The sequence below is a fragment of the Acipenser ruthenus genome, chromosome 4 (assembly GCF_902713425.1).
Source record: "Acipenser ruthenus chromosome 4, fAciRut3.2 maternal haplotype, whole genome shotgun sequence".
Taxonomy (NCBI): Eukaryota; Metazoa; Chordata; class Actinopteri; order Acipenseriformes; family Acipenseridae; genus Acipenser; species Acipenser ruthenus.
Genome location: NC_081192.1, coordinates 13235084 through 13254011, shown reverse-complemented (window position 1 = coordinate 13254011; position 18928 = coordinate 13235084). Strand labels below are relative to the sequence as shown.

General features: G+C 39.2%; 1 protein-coding gene across 6 annotated transcripts in view; it reads right to left on the bottom strand.

Annotated features, from left to right (window-relative positions):
• The window catches only part of LOC117400624 (rho GTPase-activating protein 28-like), an 89903-nt gene that overhangs the window by 31800 nt on the left and 39175 nt on the right, over positions 1-18928 (bottom strand). Inside the window, exons 1-2 of one of the 6 annotated variants that reach the window (XM_059022027.1) lie at positions 12693-12801; positions 9078-9098 (exon numbers count right to left, since the gene is read on the bottom strand). The exons of 2 other annotated variants lie outside the window; for them this stretch is intronic. Coding sequence is in view for 1 of the 4 variants with exons in the window: in XM_059022024.1 (XP_058878007.1) it covers positions 9078-9098 (21 nt within the window). In the remaining 3 variants the exon portion in view is untranslated. Of the gene's footprint in view, positions 1-7535; positions 8000-9077; positions 9099-12692; positions 12809-18928 lie in introns of those variants that run through there. 3 more of the 6 variants (XM_059022024.1, XM_034000829.3, XM_059022026.1) reach the window with 3 other exon arrangements.

The window sequence follows — 18928 nt, the reverse complement described above, 5'->3', positions numbered from 1 at the left end:
TAAATGTACTTATCTTGACAGCTTATCATGCTTGAGGTCTATTGACAGTAAAATTGTACCATGTGGTCTCATGCTTCGGTTCACTGTTATGAGAAAAGGGGAACAGTGAAAACTGGAAGGAATGTATTGATTAACATATTAGGCCTGATTCAGAGAACAGGAAGGAACAACTTCCTTTAATTCCATTGTAGTATTGTAACCTATGAAAAAAAAACTAGAGTTCAAATGTCAATGCTAACTCATTAGAATCATTAAGGTGAATATCCAGGTGTCAATGGACAACAGTCCAATTAAACCGGACAGCTGCTTCAGACCTCTAGTTAAGCACGTCCAACTGAAAGACTGACAGACTTATTAAAACGTTAGACCCATAGCATGGTGCCACCAGAATAATATTGATATTGCGCCATTCTTTAAAGCTGTTATGGGGGTCACAAACCTTGCACAGCATGAACTGAAACATTAATTTAGTGCTTAGCAACCAAAGCAGGCTTGCAAATCTAGGTGAGTATTTTCAATTTAACTGGCTTCACTCAAAAATGTATAGGATGTGTTCTTTACAGTGTGCTGTTTTTTTTTTTACCCTGTATTTTTTGTCAACATTTTTTTTACCCTGTTATTTTTTAAAATATTTTTTGTTCATACAGTTTGTGAATTTGAAAAGATGTTTTATGTACAGTATATGCATCATGAACAAAGAATATAAAACAAAATACAAAAAGACATTTTTTTTTATGATTATTGATTTTTTTTTTCATTTTAAAACCATAAGGCTTTGTTACTTATCGCAATATCACATACATTGTTACTAATTACACCATAAACTCTTAGATGTAGTAGTAAAATATAAATGTTATTACCTTTGCAGTCCTCCTATGACAAAACAGGAACTTTTTAACTACAAAGTGACCTGGACATGTCTCCTTTAGTAGAAAACTACCTCGAAGCAATCAGGTGGAGTGCCAAGAAAGATAGTGAAGTTAATAGTACTGTATACTCAGGATTTCCTTTGCTTGTGAACTCAGAATCTATCTGACATGGACACACGGCTCACACCCACATACTTTCATCTGTTTTGCAGAACAGAAGAAAGTTTCAAGCTTCACTGCCCTGCCCCCTTTTTTTCTCTCAATCTCTCACAAAGTGCTGTATAAAGTCCCCCAGGATGCTGGCTTGTTTATTGAATGATTTTATTAAAGGAATATGGCTCAATACATTCAGAGTAATCAATATGATATGTCAAACTACCTGCTACAATAAACTACAATGATTCCATGAGCTTATCCAACAAGTACCTTCTGGGGGTACATATCTGATTACTGCATTTTTTGTTCATCGTCATAATTGGCCATCATTGACTCTCGATATGAGGCATTAGTTAAAAAGCTGGTTATTGCTTCTACAGGTTTCTTTGATATAATATTACAGTTTTTACAAATTTCTCAAAGGGAGGCACTGGTTATATTGCTTGGTTTATTTACTCCTGATCTCTTGATTTGGTATCCTCAGTAGGTTCTTTATAAAAAGTAAATCTATCACTAACTAATCTATCCGCTCATAATCAGCTGTTCCCGCACGCACAGGGAAAGTGCATAAATATGTAAAATGATTTACATACTGCAGGCATGTCTCTGTGGATGCCAACAACGTAGAATACATTAAGGGGATTAAAATGGTGTGTTTGAACTTAATTTGTGTACTACCGTCTTAATAATAATATATATTTTAACCTTTCTTTTCATATTCACTGTTTTGGTTTAGGTGCATTATTCAAGGCTTGGGTCTTCTTTTCACTGGTGCTCTTATAATCATGAATATGGCCTGCATTTCCATCTTTTGGATTTATTATTGATTTGAACATCAATAATGTTTTTCCAGATGACCCTGTAAACTAATGCCAGCACTGCATGCTCTTTCATATACATTATTTACCCTCCCTGGGAATGCTTTTATTATTTGGTGACGAGCATTGTTCATGAAAATCCAATAGACATTATTGACTAGCAAGTAGGCATTATTAATGTTCATACAGTGCCTCCGAAAACTGTAATCCAAAAAACTAACTACAGTAATTACACTGACTCTGCGTCCAAGTCTAAAACCTTAAAATTACATTAAAAAATCTAACCAAAAATAGTTGATCTTTGATACGCTGAGTTCAGGGGCAATGAGCAATAATGTTCGGGTAAATGATTTAACTTGTTCATCCGCCTCTCCTGTCTGTCATAGGGAATACCTGATTTGTTCCCCTGTACAGCTGCACAGCGTTTCTACTTATAGGTCAGCCAAGAGATCCCCAGAGCAGGCAAAATAGCTCAAAGTAAACAATGACATGTTGATTTCAGATATTAATGGGCACTGCTTACAGCTCACTTCGTATCATCATGAAGACAAACTTGGGACTCAATTACTGACATGCGAGAAGCTTACTATGCCTGCGGATACACAGCACCAATCTTTTTTATGTTGTAGTTTTATTTTTGCTTCTGCATTTAGCAGGAATCCTCTGAATCCATCCTCACTTTAACCACCAACACAAAAAAATGAAACAAGCTTCCTTAAGACCTTCAGCATTTATAACACTCTCTGAAAAAGACAAAGACATAATTGTTTCAAAGACACCACTGGCTCAAAGACTGTTTGCTTTTAAAATCCATTTTCCTAGTTTATCGTTGGGGCAATTTTCACTTCTCTCTGAATCATGATGTTGTTTTGTTGATATGTATTATTTGTAAAATATTCTGGCAGGTGGTGTCTCTGGAATTCATCAAAGTAGACAAATGTTTTTGGCTAAGGCCTTCGTAAGTGTGATAACATCTGTGGGTACTGTAAAGGAACCGCACCCACTCGGGTTCGTTGCCCCTTAAAAAATAGACCCAGAACACAGATTGGAGGTTTTTAAGGCACACTTGTGCTATTTTTTTAATGAACAAACACAAAAACCAAATAAACAAAACAAACACCTAGCTCTTTTTTGAGCACTTGACTAAAACATAGAACACTGGAACCTACCTATAAACAGGACAGCCAAGCTGTTTACCTGTGACAAAAACAAAACACTCAAACAAAACCACACCGGTTTACCTTTCTTTATTTTTTCTACGCTTGTGTACACCAACAAGCGGGCTCCTATACACACCACACAGCAGCCTTGAGTGCACTCTTTAAATACCCTGCACCTGGTTCTAACTTACAATAACTACCAGGTGCAGGGGATAATTAACAATAAAACAATTAACAAAATCTAATTAAACAATAAAGCAAAACAATTAAATTACTAACAAAAATGTGCCTGCGCACATGTTTTACGCAGGGAGGATTTTAACCCCCTCCCTGCTGTGTTACAGTACCCATCTTATAGATTCTAGAACACCTGATTTGTCTGTGTCTTATTGTAATTGTTATTTAGCAAGCATAAAATGGCTGTCACAGGAAAAGGAATTTTGGAATCAACAAAATAGTAAAAGTCAACTTCATGTAAAAGTCGACCTCATGTAAAAGTCGACCTCGTGTAAAAGTCAACCTCGTGTAAAAGTCAACCTCGTGTAAAAGTCAACCTCGTGTAAAAGTCAACCTTGTGTAAAAGTCGAGCCCTCATTGTGAGGGCAAGATTCAGGTATAATTTTTTTTTTTAAGTTTTTGTTTGTTATTTAAACGAGATGGTAAGTTTAGTGTAACAGAAAACAAAAAGTAACGAAACTGTTGTTAGAGTGCACTTCAGGTGTTTGAGTACCTAAATATATGTATTAGATATCCTGACGGCGTTTGAGCGACAGATTTGCAAAAATAACAATTTTATAAGCACTTTTACCTAGAACCGCAGTACATGTTTTTTTACACCCCAAGTTCCTTCTTAGCCCACATGGAAGTATGTATTTCAATGGAATGTGGGAGGTGGTGTGGTTTGGCTGCACAACCTCACCTGTCTTTTACGTGACAGCTCTGGATGTAAACAAACCTGGGATTAATTTTTTTATATATAGACAATGTCACAGAATCGTTTTCGCCAAATCTTGAGATGTTTGCGTTTTGATTTGAGAGAAATTAGAAGCATTTGCTCTGGCAATGAGGGTAACAAGGATTTGCCCACAACTGCTTTTCTCATAGAAGCACTATGCTGCAGGGTCACACAATTGAAAAGGTAACATTATTATTATTATTATTATTATTATTATTAGTTATTATTATTATTATTACATACCTGTCAACTTTTGAAAAAACTAAATCGGGAATGTAGAGGGGCGTCAAGGGGGAGGGCAGGGTGCTAAACAGATGGGGATTGCAGTAACCACACATCAGCCATGACTTTTGCAGACATTAAAGGTTTGCTGACATAAGGGGGTTTTTGCTTGTGTATTAGTCGACCCCCCTAACTTCAGGGTTGTGTTTCAGGGTTAAGTTTCTCGATTTATACTCGAGCAAATACAGTACTACTTACAAGTAATAAAAAAAACTGTTCAAACTGGTCTAAAGTGAGCCACACTACAGCAAATCTATTGTCAGCCTTCATACATAACAAATCTTTTTTTTTTTTTTTATTCAACAGATGTTAAACCCTAAACTAGAACACATAAGAAAACAAAACGACTTATCCAAAAGAATAACAAACCAGAGATACAGTAGGCGCAGGAATTCAGTCGGTCACACCCAAATGCCTTAAGTTAAGATTGTTTTTTGTTCCCTTTTAAATTCAGCAAACAAAGAAAAAAGGGAAGCTGGCTCTATTTGTGCATTTAGATCATGCATTAATGGTAAGACAGTGCAAAATAACTATGTCTGAAGTCTCAATTTGTCAATACTCTAAGCCACAATGAAAAATGTCACTGTAGAATATCACTGTTTTTGGTTTTGGTGTTGGTGGTGGTGGGGGGTGCTTCTGTAGGATTATCATTAGAAGCTCATCAAAATCATCAACACTGTAAGCAATAATATATACACTGCTGTGCAAAAGTCTTAAACATTTTTGCATGTTTCTACTCTTTACATTTTTTGCGTCTCAATTGCACATTGTTTATGTGACCCTGCCGTGCCTTACATCAATTTAAAGGATTTGTAATGGCCTTTCTATCAGTGTATATATATACAGTGCCTTGCGAAAGTATTCGGCCCCCTTGAACTTTGCGACCTTTTGCCACATTTCAGGCTTCAAACATAAAGATATGAAACTGTAATTTTTTGTGAAGAATCAACAACAAGTGGGACACAATCATGAAGTGGAACGAAATTTATTGGATATTTCAAACTTTTTTAACAAATAAAAAACTGAAAAATTGGGCGTGCAAAATTATTCAGCCCCTTTACTTTCAGTGCAGCAAACTCTCTCCAGAAGTTCAGTGAGGATCTCTGAATGATCCAATGTTGACCTAAATGACTAATGATGATAAATAGAATCCACCTGTGTGTAATCAAGTCTCCGTATAAATGCACCTGCACTGTGATAGTCTCAGAGGTCCTTTTAAAGCGCAGAGAGCATCATGAAGAACAAGGAACACACCAGGCAGGTCCGAGATACTGTTGTGGAGAAGTTTAAAGCCGGATTTGGATACAAAAAGATTTCCCAAGCTTTAAACATCCCAAGGAGCACTGTGCAAGCGATAATATTGAAATGGAAGGAGTATCAGACCACTGCAAATCTACCAAGACCTGGCCGTCCCTCTAAACTTTCAGCTCATACAAGGAGAAGACTGATCAGAGATGCAGCCAAGAGGTCCATGATCACTCTGGATGAACTGCAGAGATCTACAGCTGAGGTGGGAGACTCTGTCCATAGGACAACAATCAGTCGTATACTGCACAAATCTGGCCTTTATGGAAGAGTGGCAAGAAGAAAGCCATTTTTTAAAGATATCCATAAAAAGTGTATATTACAGTTTGCCACAAGCCACCTGGGAGACACACCAAACATGTGGAAGAAGGTGCTCTGGTCAGATGAAACCAAAATCGAACTTTTTGGCAACAATGCAAAACGTTATGTTTGGCGTAAAAGCAACACAGCTCATCACCCTGAACACACCATCCCCACTGTCAAACATGGTGGTGGCAGCATCATGGTTTGGGCCTGCTTTTCTTCAGCAGGGACAGGGAAGATGGTTAAAATTGATGGGAAGATGGATGGAGCCAAATACAGGACCATTCTGGAAGAAAACCTGATGGAGTCTGCAAAAGATCTGAGACTGGGACGGAGATTTGTCTTCCAACAAGACAATGATCCAAAACATAAAGCAAAATCTACAATGGAATGGTTCACAAATAAACATATCCAGGTGTTAGAATGGCCAAGTCAAAGTCCAGACCTGAATCCAATCGAGAATCTGTGGAAAGAACTGAAAACTGCTGTTCACAAATGCTCTCCATCCAACCTCACTGAGCTCGAGCTGTTTTGCAAGGAGGAATGGGCAAAAATTTCAGTCTCTCGATGTGCAAAACTGATAGAGACATACCCCAAGCGACTTACAGCTGTAATCGCAGCAAAAGGTGGCGCTACAAAGTATTAACTTAAGGGGGCTGAATAATTTTGCACGCCCAATTTTTCAGTTTTTTATTTGTTAAAAAAGTTTGAAATATCCAATAAATTTCGTTCCACTTCATGATTGTGTCCCACTTGTTGTTGATTCTTCACAAAAAATTACAGTTTCATATCTTTATGTTTGAAGCCTGAAATGTGGCAAAAGGTCGCAAAGTTCAAGGGGGCCGAATACTTTCGCAAGGCACTGTATATATATATATATATATATATATATATATATATATATATATATATATATATATACATATATATATATATATATGAACATTTTACTTTCTTCTTTTATGCTTTTCTCGTCTCGTTCCCCCCCCCCCCCCCCCCCCCGGATTGCTTTGTTCCCTCCCTGTTGAGAACCACTGAGTAAATGTGATAGACCACCTCACTCCAGCTGCCCATGCACAGTTCACCTTGAGTTGCTGTGATCACAAGTGCTTGAAGACCCTGATCAACACGAACCAAAGACCGCTAAACGACAAGCCTGGCCTCCCCCCACCCAAACCAAGCTGCATCAACAGCAGTCAAAGCTGCACAACAGCAGAAAACACCAGCGGAGGCCTGGAGTAAACCGCTGATGCTCACAACATCGATATACATTGTAACTCCTGAATATGTCTAAGACTTTTGCACAGCAGTGTATGTACTGACCTACAGGCATAGACTACATGTGCTGTATTTTAATATGTAGTCTATGCATGTAGGTCAGTCACCTATTACTTTTCAAAATTACATCCTGTCTATTATCAATACCATTGAAAATAATGAGCATAATCAATACATTTTGCTATAGCTAAATTGTGTCAGAAGACTATTGCTTCACTGCAGCACATCTACAGCTGCTACTTTGTACTGTTATTAAAGGCAGTCTAATAGATAAGAATTTCTTGCCTCCATAAGGCAATTTAAGATTTTAGAAACTTTGTTAATAAGATGGTGATTTCAACAAATCTATTGTGGTTACCAAACTTAAACAAACAAACAAACAAAAACACAATGTAAGAAACAAACTTACCTCAGCTGACTGAAATGTTGCTTTCCAGTTCAACTCAAAAATAGCTTTATTTAGGGTCAATTAAAGCTTTCCCCGCAATCGTTATCCTGCATGACCAAGACATTAGCTCTATATAACAGTTCAAAGAAAATCCTAAATCCGTCTTCACAGATCACACTGAACTTGTGATAGGATAAGTCCTATATTCTGCCCTTGGCTATTTCTCCCCTCACTGCACAAAGGAAAACTGAGCTTCCGATTCCTAGGAACAAGCACACAATACAGAGCAGCTATTTGAAAACGCTCCTCTTTACAGGATTGATATGTACAGCGTGTTTTCCTGTTTGTGATGGGCTTTTAAATTTCTTATCTCTTTATTTTAAAACAATAGTTCTGCTATAATCAGTCTGAGAGTAGCTTCTGATTCAGTCTGGATGAGTGTTTCACTGCTGCGGCAGTACATGATTGAAAATAATACAGCCAAATGGTTCATTTAATAATAATCCTCATCACTTAATCCAACCAATGCCAGTATTTAATCTAATCCATACCCTCACCACTCCCTGCCCCTTGCCACAACTATAATATTCAAAATTAGACCTATCAGTATGATGAAAAGGTTGATGACTATGACATACATCAACAGTATGGTACAGAATACCAATTGTCAAAAACATGCATAAATGTAATAACATATAGATGGACAGATATACAGACAGAGAATCCCTTCTTTGTCGAGAAGGTCATTTGAAAGGGTTATGTGTTTATCATACTCTTCAGAGATTTATTGTTATATGGTACTAATTACACACATTTTTCAACATTTAAAACAATTGAGTATTAAAATGCAAACATTAATTCGGCTTTCAGCATAGTATGGTAGATGTCATGAATGAAGTTTATTTATGTTGTGGCATACATGTGCAGTAATTGATAGGATGTACTATACTGTATATTCAATTTTATTACTTTGGAAAACTGTTTCATGGTTATATAGCTTTACCAGGCATGAAACACTGATCACTTAAGGAACAAAAATTACAACAGTCACCATGATTATCACACATAGTACATTGACGGTTTTTGCACACTTCCATGTGGCCAGTTCAAAGCATTGTTGAAGGGATCTGAAACATTTCTGATCTCATGCATCATCCACAAAAAAAACAGCATTCAGTCCGAGTTTAACAATAGACAACTAGAACAGGTATCTGCAAACCCACACAGATTTTGATACAGAACTGATACAGCTAACGTTGTAAGCAGTTTTAAAGACAGCGTTTCAAAACAACACTAACAGTTCTATTTTTAGTCTGTTGGTGAGTGCTGATGGACATTACTGTAAACCTGACAACGTGAAGTGGAAAGAACTAGATCACAGAGTGGAAACCCAAAAACCATGATAAGATATCCATTACACAGAGGAAGAGAGGGAAAATACCAAACCATGGGTACAGTCAAACAACAACAGCCAGCTGTCAAACCCAGCAGCAAACACACTGACACCCACTATTGCTGTTCTAGAGGTGTAAACCCACAGTGAGAATCAAAACAGATACCTACCAGTAGCACAGGGGACCACTACTGTAAAAAAAAAAAAAAATGATGAGGGGGATTTTAAAAGGACTGATTTCCAAAACCATATTCTCTCACACTTTGATAGCAACTTCCCATAAAACAACCTTATAGGAATTAGGTCTACATTATTATTATTTTTTTTTGCTACGCTACATTTCCCCTAATTTTTCCAAAAATAATTTTCATAATACAGTATCAAGTCATATAATTCTCATTAGTTTCTCCGAACTGTACCAGAACAGTTCCTGGTGTGCTAACCACAAGTCTCATAAACAATTAACAAAAAAGAATAACTGTTTTAGAATGCACTGAGACACCTACAGGACTGAAACATTGTCACAATATTATGTGATTCATTTTTTTTTGTCTTTCATTTTGGGTAGTCCACAAAACTATCTGAGCTTGTCACAGACTATGATACAATAAGAATTAATTCCCGTCTGATACATTTTTAAATTGCAACTATACTGTAGCTTAGTGGTACATCACTTGCCCAAATGTGGTACACATTATCATTATACTGTAGTAAAACATGGCTAGCTACTGTTGTTTATGTTTATATTCACAATTAAAAACATAATCCAGGACACATTAAGCTTCAGGTGTTAATAATACATATGGACAGTAGTTACAATGTTGCATATTCTATACTGCTATTATGGCATTGTTGCAGCCACATCCCAGAAAAGCACCAGAAGATTAGTATCTTAATAAGCAGGGTTCATGCCGCTTGCACTAGTTAAATCTCATGGCAAAGAAGACATCAAGAAACCACCATTTTAATCAGAAAGGGACTTTTTTGTAATTATGTAATATATTATGTAAAGTTATTTGTAAAATTATTTGTAACTAGGTTCTTGTTTTTGAAGAACTAGTGGAAGAAACAAGGTTCCCCTCTTTATGAGTAAGATACTGACTAGGTTAGTGCAACTTTTCTCTAATAGTTTAAGGAGTCAGCATTTGTAAATACATTCTCCCCCCCTCCCACCCCCCACCCCCATATGAATGACAGCTATTGTAAACCAATCAGAAACATGTTCAAATGGGATACGGCACACACAGAACAGGGCTCCGTATTTGACCATTACCCTTAAATGTGTCATTGAATAAAAACGGAATCATAACTTGCAGCTGGAAATATGCTTTACAGATCCAGCTTTCGAACCCACTCGTTCCCTCCTCTGATGCCATTTTCTAGCACGATGATACAAAAAGCGGGTTCATGTAACATGTACTGTAAGGTTTGACTTGCACTGTCAAACCGCTTTCTGATTTCCTTGTTAAGTGTTAGCCGTAGTGATTTTTTTAAAATGTAATGAAACATTGTTACCTGTCTGAAAAAGGAGCCATTACAGTTTCAAGTTACTAAATGTAATCTGATTACAGTAATGCATTACATGTAAAGTGTAACTCCCCAACACGGACCGTGGCATGTCGACCCCTATTGGTCAGGAACCCCATCTTTCCAGGAGAATATAACTAGGCTCTACCTTGCCTCCTGGTGAACAGGTGAAAATAGACAATTGTACTGAGAGTACGAACAGAGCTCTCCAGTTAACATGTTGCCCTCTTAAATAAGTATGTGAATTGCATCAGCGATGCAAATTTCAAACTGGTCATTCCAGGACACAACTGAGGTGTCCCACAATGAAACCTACACCTTAACAGATTTGTGTCACTATGTCACTCATTGAGACAAACAGCCATTTCTCCTAATACGTTAACGTTCTTAACCAGTAATTCGTCCTGGTGAGGACGCTTGAGATTAGTGTACCTGATTACCTCAAACAGTAAGTAGTGACAATACAGTCTGCTTCATGAAAGGAGATAAATAAATGCTCATGACATTTCCTTTCTTTAAAAAAATCATGTAGTATTTTAAAAATTATTAAATTTAAGAAGTGCTTTTTTCATGGGCCTATTCATAGTAGCAAGGAGATTTCCCGAGTCCTCCTGACTCAGCGTAATACCCAGATACTGCTTCCAAGCTATTTTTTATATATATATATATATATATATATATATATATATATATATACCAGAAGCTTGGTGGGACTTATGCATCCACTGATTTAAAAAACTTGAACTACATTTTCAGACCGCTCCCTAACAAACCCCTTAGGTTGTGACGTAGCTGCAGGTACCTCCAGAAGCCAGTCCTAGGAATGTTGTACTTATTGTACTTATTTTGTATTCATTCAAATGTGTCAATTTCCTTCTGTAGTCTTTAATATAATGCATACCCCTTTTTTGCCAACTTCCCCAATTCACACTTTTACCTCCTATCTTAATTTATGATTTTTCCATATAGGGCTGTCTTGATGCATTCCAATGGACTCTCTGAACAATACATGTGTCTGTGCCCAGACTCAACAGTATGAGCTACATCAGGATTACAACGCATTTGCTCAGGCTGTTCCTGTTCCAAGTAATCAATTGGGGGGAAAAGGGTATTTGCATCTTCGCTTCAATATTTACCCAATTTCGTCTTGCATTCCCTGTCATTCTTAAAGCAGCTATTTGAGTTAAAGAGAAGGCAAAATGATAATATTTCAAGTTTGGCAATTTAAGAAGCAGCAGTGTGGAGTAGTGGTTAAGGCTCTGGAGTCTTGAGCGGAGGGTCGTGGGTTCAATCCCAGGTGGCGGACACTCCTGCTGTACCCTTCAGCAAAGGTACTTTATCTAGATTGCTCCAATAAAAACCCAACTGTATAAATGGGAAACTGTATGTAAAAATAATGTGATATCTTGTAACAATTGTAAGTCGCCCTGGATAAGGGTGTCTTACATAATCCAGTGTGCTGTAACTGTTCAAGTGGTATGATGCCTGGTTTGTATAACTTTCTTTTGAAAGGGATGTCATAATTTCCCTTTCAAATTCAGGAGTTTAACCTGTGCTTTCAGTTCTGCAATTTCACTTGCAAAGCAACCACCTGGAGGTAAGACTCATGATCTGTTGTGCATTGTGTTCTTTTTCACTCGCAAACACATAGAGCATATTATTATAATAATATATGAACAAACTAACCATACTTAAAATACAAAAGTAAGTTTTCATCTTGTGGCCTGCTGTAAGTTGGCAATATATTCAAGCAACACCTTCAAATGAATTAATTAGAGATCCTGATGACACTGTGATCGTTTGTAAGTAGTAATACTAATAAACAATGTTTGGGCAGCAAGCCACTTGAGTAAAATTAAATATGCCACACCAGAACACAGAACAAGAGTATCAGGGGGACCCAACAGAGCATATACACTTTAACCATATACACTACCTACATGTACCAACAAGTACTGGGACAAAACTCAACACATACAGTCCACATTAAACAATAATCTACAAACCACTATAGAAGGGCAACAATCCTAGACACAACAGTTAACATCACCATTTAAAACTGTTCAAAAGTGATGTAAACAATGCTCCTTTAATTACACAACATGTTCATATTGCCATAATGAAATATAATTAAACATTTTACTTGGATAAGTGCAAATTACATTGTACAATCAACCCATCTAAATACTAGCTATAGATATTCTGCGTACGTATTGTGTCAGCACTAGAAATACTATAGAAAAACTTATTCTGGTTACCTGGGCAGATCTCTGGTGATCTATGCTCCTGCTGAAGGGCTGACTGAGAAGTGGCACAGCTGTAGCTTCCACAGAGTTCCAGCCTTATCATTGTATCGCAGAGGCAACAGATACAATTACAGTTTACTATATTTATGGAAATGACCAAGAATGTTGACTAGCAGCATAGTGATAATACCAGGAAGTAACTTTTTAAAATACCTGTTCTATTAATAGGACTCCTTCAGACTACAGTTTCTTTAAATGTTAATTTAGTTGCTTGTTTGTTCACTTCTATACAGCCAGGAATAATCCCCTGTCCAACTTTAACAACATAAACAAGATCAAAACATTATTACTAGTGATACATTATTACAAGTATACCTTATTTTGAGATATGACACAGGCCCGGTTTTTGGGATGGAACCGCATAACAGTCTCGCGTTTTGATTGGTCCATGTCGGTTACATGAATATGTCGTCACACGAGTGGAACAGCTTGCAGGCATTTTTAACATTGTAATCAGAGAGAGAGAAAGAGATCTGCTTTCCACAACCTTACCATTAAAATATAATGTGGTATTACGCTGTACTGATATAACAAACCATGGGTGATTACTTTATATGAATTATCATGTTATGCACGAATGTAAGAATTGGCTTTCTGTGGTGGTGTACTTTTTTCTTTCAAGTAGCATATATCTATAATCGTTTTTGCGATATATTTTAATATAAAATGTATACACTATTGCAGTTTTGTTAGAGGATACATTAGTTTATCGTAATCACAGTTTTACATATAGACTGCCCCTGTTTTCATTTACGTCGCAAATTCTGGGCCGCTTTGCTTTTCAGATAATGTCCCAAAATCTGGGCCGATTTGGTTTGCAGATAACATCCCAAATTCTGGGCCGCTTTGGTTTTTAGATAACGTCCCAAATTCTGGGTCGATTTGGTTTGCAGATAACGTCCCAAATTCTGGGCCGCTTTGGTTTTTAGATAACCTCCCAAATTCTGGGCCGCTCTGATAACATCCCAATTTCTGGGCTGCTCTGGTTTTTAGATGACGTCCCGAATTCTGCATTTTCAAATTCAGGCCAGTTTTTGAGGTATTCTGCTTAGCTCACAGCCGGGTTTCTAAGTCATGCATGCACAGTTTACCATAAACTGGACCGTTAATTCATTTAAGAGTAACCCTTAGTACATGAATCAAAGTTAATGTATTTTACTCTCCCCAGAAAACATTTAGGAACATGGTATACCAAAAAAAAAAAAGAAAAAAAAAAAGGTCATCTCATTTGCTTATCTAATGTCCATGAATATATAGTGAGGCGTAGGGGTTTATCAGAACTTCTGGGTTTAAGAGACCAGTGCCCTTCAACAACTTCAAATAAATCCTATTGTATTGTATTAGTCAACATTTCCCTTATCTATTTCTGATAGGACAGAACAACAAACAGTAGGCTTAATTCTTAAAACTTTTAACTGCAAGTATTTGGATGCACAGAATTAAAAAGACAAGTATTGGGTTAGGAGCACACCTATTTTTAGTAACTTTGACGGCCTTTTTTAATTTTTGACAGCCTTTTGTAAAAGTGAAAGCCTTTTGATACCCAGCATACACTGCAATACCCAGCAAAGTTATACACTGATATTCTGATAGCACAGCAATTCAAATGTAGTTTGTAATTGGCTGTGTTCCTCAAATACACAATAAAAAGTGATATTTATAGGGTATACAGTTATACAGCGATACAGTGGTTTCGGACATCTAAAAACAGGTACTGCGAGCATCTGGATTCATACCCAGAGGTACTCTGTAGCCTCCTAGGACATTCACAGCTTGTTTGACACCCTCTTGTAGTTGCCTGTTTCTGCATATAAAGCAAAATGCTGTTTGTCAATCTCTCTTTTTTCTTATAAATCAGTCTTTGCAGGAAACATTTGAATCAGTTAGGGACTACCAGTCTGACACTACAGGCCTTTAAATTGCAGTACCAATTTGCAAGTTGCTAAGTGGTTGCGTTCCTCAAATTTGCACTGCAAAGTGATATTTTAAAGAATAGGGTATATAGTGCGTTTTTTTTTGCCTCTGCTCGCTTTTGGTGCAAAACTATGCTCCGATACACTCAAGCTGATACTGTGATCACAAAAATTAAAATTGGTGCTTCTGTTGCATAAATACACTACAAAATGTGCACATTTCAGGTCTTATATATAACAGACATTTTTTGTATGTATTTTGCTATAGGAAATCGCGGGCGGGGGGGAAGGGGTCCTCCTGTCGTACCCCATGAGTCCAAAAATCCTGGGCCAACAAACTCGCTAGTACTCTCTTTAGATGCACAACAGTCTTAGCTAAAGAAAATGGGTTCCTTCGAATTCATATGACCAACGACTGCCATTGGCCGAGCCTTACCCTGATGGTGTTTTTATAATGGGATTTGCCATAGGGAAGGGGGTGGTCTCTTATCGTACCCGTATCTCCACGACCCCTGGGCCAACAAACTCAGAAGGGCACTCTTTGTGTGCACAAGAGTCTTAGTTAAAGAAAGACATCGGCCACGGGTTCATACGCCACCCCACCGCCAGATGGTTGGCGTTGCCCCAAAGGGGTTTTATAATGGGATTTCCCATAGACATTTTTCAGGGTGCTATATCTCGGGTTCCGGGGTTCCCCGAGACTTGAAAATCGGTACGGAGGTCTACCTCGGGGCCCCTGTCAATCCCTCCAAGCGACGTGTCCCCAGCTAGAAAGGACACCAGTTTAGACTTTTTTTGCCAACCTGGAGCTCAAAAGCTATTGGAAATACAACCTTGACATGCCATCATGCTGAAAATGTGTAAATTTGTTGAAAATGTAGCATTTGAAAACGGATGGCTCCCTGTGAAAGAGGGCCCCCAGACATGGGCCCCATGGGCCCCCACACAAGGAGTCACCATTTTCATGGTTCACATGCCAGGACGGCTTGGCAGTGAATTTTTTCGTCATGACATGAGTTTTTGGGTGAACCACCACTCCGTTTTAGGGGGTGGTTTGGGGTGCTCCCCTGAGTCTATATCGCTTCGAATGGTGGTTCTGCATGCTCGGGTTCAAGAGATATGCCTGAAATGTGTTTTTCAACCCTGCCATAGACATGAATGAGGCTGAACACCCTGAACGCCCTGAAAATATTTTTTGCACAGAATTGCTACGAAACTGGGCATATTACATTCAGGCTGGTCTAGAACCCTTTGAACGGTGGTTGTAGGTGCTCTGGTTTGAGAGATATGACTGAAAATGTGTTTTTTAACACTGCCATAGACATGAATGGGGCTGAATACCCGAAAATATATTTTGCAAAGAATTGCTACGGTGGGTGTATGCGTGCAGGGGTTGCATGGTGGTGTGTGCGTGCAGGGGTTGCATGGTGGTGTCTGCGTGCAGGGATTGCATGGTGGTGTGTGCATGTAGGGGTTGCATGGTGGTGTGTGCGTGCAGGGGTTGCATGGTGGTGTGCGTGCAGGGATTGCATGATGGTGAGTGCATGTAGGGGTTGCATGGTGGTGTGTGCGTGCAGGGGTTGCATGGTGGTGTGTGCATGTAGGGGTTGCATGGTGGTGTGCATGCAGGGGTTGCATGGTGGTGTGCATGCAGGGGTTGCACATTGGTGTGTGCATGTAGGGGTTGCACAGTGGTGTGTGCATGTAGGGGTTGCATGGTGGTGTGTGCGTGCAGGGGTTGCATGGTGGTGTGCATGCAGGGGTTGCACATTGGTGTGTGCATGTAGGGGTTGCATGCTGGTGTGTGCATGTAGGGGTTGCATGGTGGTGTGTGCATGTAGGGGTTGCATATTTGTGTGCATGTAGGGGTTGCATGGTGGTGTGTGCATGTAGGGGTTGCATGGTGGTGTGCATGCAGGGGTTGCATGGTGGTGTGCATGCAGGGGTTGCACATTGGTGTGTGCATGTAGGGGTTGCACAGTGGTGTGTGCATGTAGGGGTTGCATGGTGGTGTGTGCGTGCAGGGGTTGCATGGTGGTGTGCATGCAGGGGTTGCACATTGGTGTGTGCATGTAGGGGTTGCATGCTGGTGTGTGCATGTAGGGGTTGCATGGTGGTGTGTGCATGTAGGGGTTGCATATTTGTGTGCATGTAGGGGTTGCATGGTGGTGTGTGCATGTAGGGGTTGCATGGTGGTGTGTGCGTGCAGGGGTTGCATGGTGGTGTGCATGCAGGGGTTGCACATTGGTGTGTGCATGTAGGGGTTGCATGGTGGTGTGTGCATGTAGGGGTTGCATGGTGGTGTGTGCGTGCAGGGGTTGCATGGTGGTGTATGCGTGCAGGGGTCACATGGTGGGTGTATACATGTAGGGGTTGCATGGTGGTGTGTGTGTTCAGGGGTCTTATGGTGGTGTGTGCGTGCAGGGGTTGCATGGTGGGTGTATGCGTGCAGGGGTTGCATGGTAGTGTGTGCGTGCTGGGGTTGCATGGTGGTACACGTGTGTGGAGGGGAATTGGAGTGCAGGTTTTGCGCAAAAGAGGGGCGGGGAAAAGACTGGGAAGGGTAGGGTAAAAGAAAAATTACTACAATCATTTATTTTCACTGTCGACTCCCAGTCTCCTTGCCCTCACTTTATGATTTTATTTTGTGATTATTTAATTATTGTCAAAATAAACGGCCTTCATCTACTCACAGTTGCAGTCTCATTTCTGTCCAAAAAGAACCTAAAACACTACAATATATTGATGGCTGTTACATAAGAAAATGAGATGTCCTTTTTTCGGAATACCATGTTCCTTCCCTTTTAATATTAGTCTTTAATAAAGGAAAACGACTGCTTGAATTCATAGCTTGTATCTATTTCAGTGCAATGTAGTTTCCTCATGTAATAAGAAATACGTTTTTGTTTTAACATTTACATTTTATTTCTGTTTTTTCATAAAAAAAAAAAAGATTTCTGGGGAGAGTAAAAAATACATTAACTTTGATTCATGTACTATTTATTTTCACTGTCAGCAGTGTGGAGTAGTGGTTAGGGCTCTGGACTCTTGACCGGAGGGTCGTGGGTTCAATCCCAGTTAGGGGACACTGCTGCTGTACCCTTGAGCAAGGTACTTTACCTAGATTGCTCCAGTAAAAACCCAACTGTATAAATGGGTAATTGTATGTAAAAATAATGTATAAAAAAATAATGTAATTGTATGTAAAAATAATGTGATATCTTGTAACAATTGTAAGTCGCCCTGGATAAGGGCGTCTGCTAAGAAATAAATAATAATAATAATAATAATAATGTACTAAGGGTTACTCTCAAATGAATTCACGATCCAGTTTATGGTAAACTGCATGGATTACTTAGAAACTCGGCTGTCAGCTGATTCCCCAAAACTGGGCTGAATTCGAAAATGCAAAGCGGCCCAGAATTTGCGACGTAAATAAAAACAGGGGCAGTCTATATGTAAAACTATGATTACATAAGAGATAAACTAATGTATCCTCTAACAAAACTGCAATAGTGTATACATTTTATATTAAAATATATCACAAAAACGATAACAGATATATGCTACTTGAAAGAAAAAAGTACACCACCACAGAAGCTTTTCCACTCGTGTGACGACATATTCATGTGACAGACATGGACCAATCAAAACGCAAGACTGTTATGCGGTTCCATCCCAAAAGCCGGGCCTGTGTCATACCTCCTTATTTTGATATACTATTTCAGCTGCACTAGTGGACCTCAATGGAGCTGCTTCCGGGTATCGAGTTGCATAATCTACCACCACTAATATATGCGTATACCCAGAATCAGAAGGTAGCAAAGGGCCCACTATGTCCATTGGAATGTGTTCAAATGGAGTGGAAATAATTGGCAGTGGGACCAAAGGGGCGGGGTACACTCAACCTGGCGCTACTCTCTGGCAGTCTGGGCATGTGGCTACATATTTCGACACTTCTTTATGAAGCCCTACCCAATAAATTTGAGCCAATATCCGTTCCTATCATGCACCAGCCTCATGACCTCAAGTCGACAAGACGGGGGAACCATCAATTGTATTACAGGCTGTCCTGTGCCAAGGGCAAGGTTGCCCATTTGGGTGAGCGGGCTAGGAGGTCTCGGTCCCGGTGTTGTGGGTGGAGTGGAAAGAGGAGGTGGTGCTCAGCTGCTCTGTTGAACTGGAGCGGTGAATAGGCCAGTGTTAGTGGAGACCAGGGAGTCTTCGAAATCCTCGGCCAGTTTCACAGCATCTTCCAGGGTGTCAGGGTTGTGG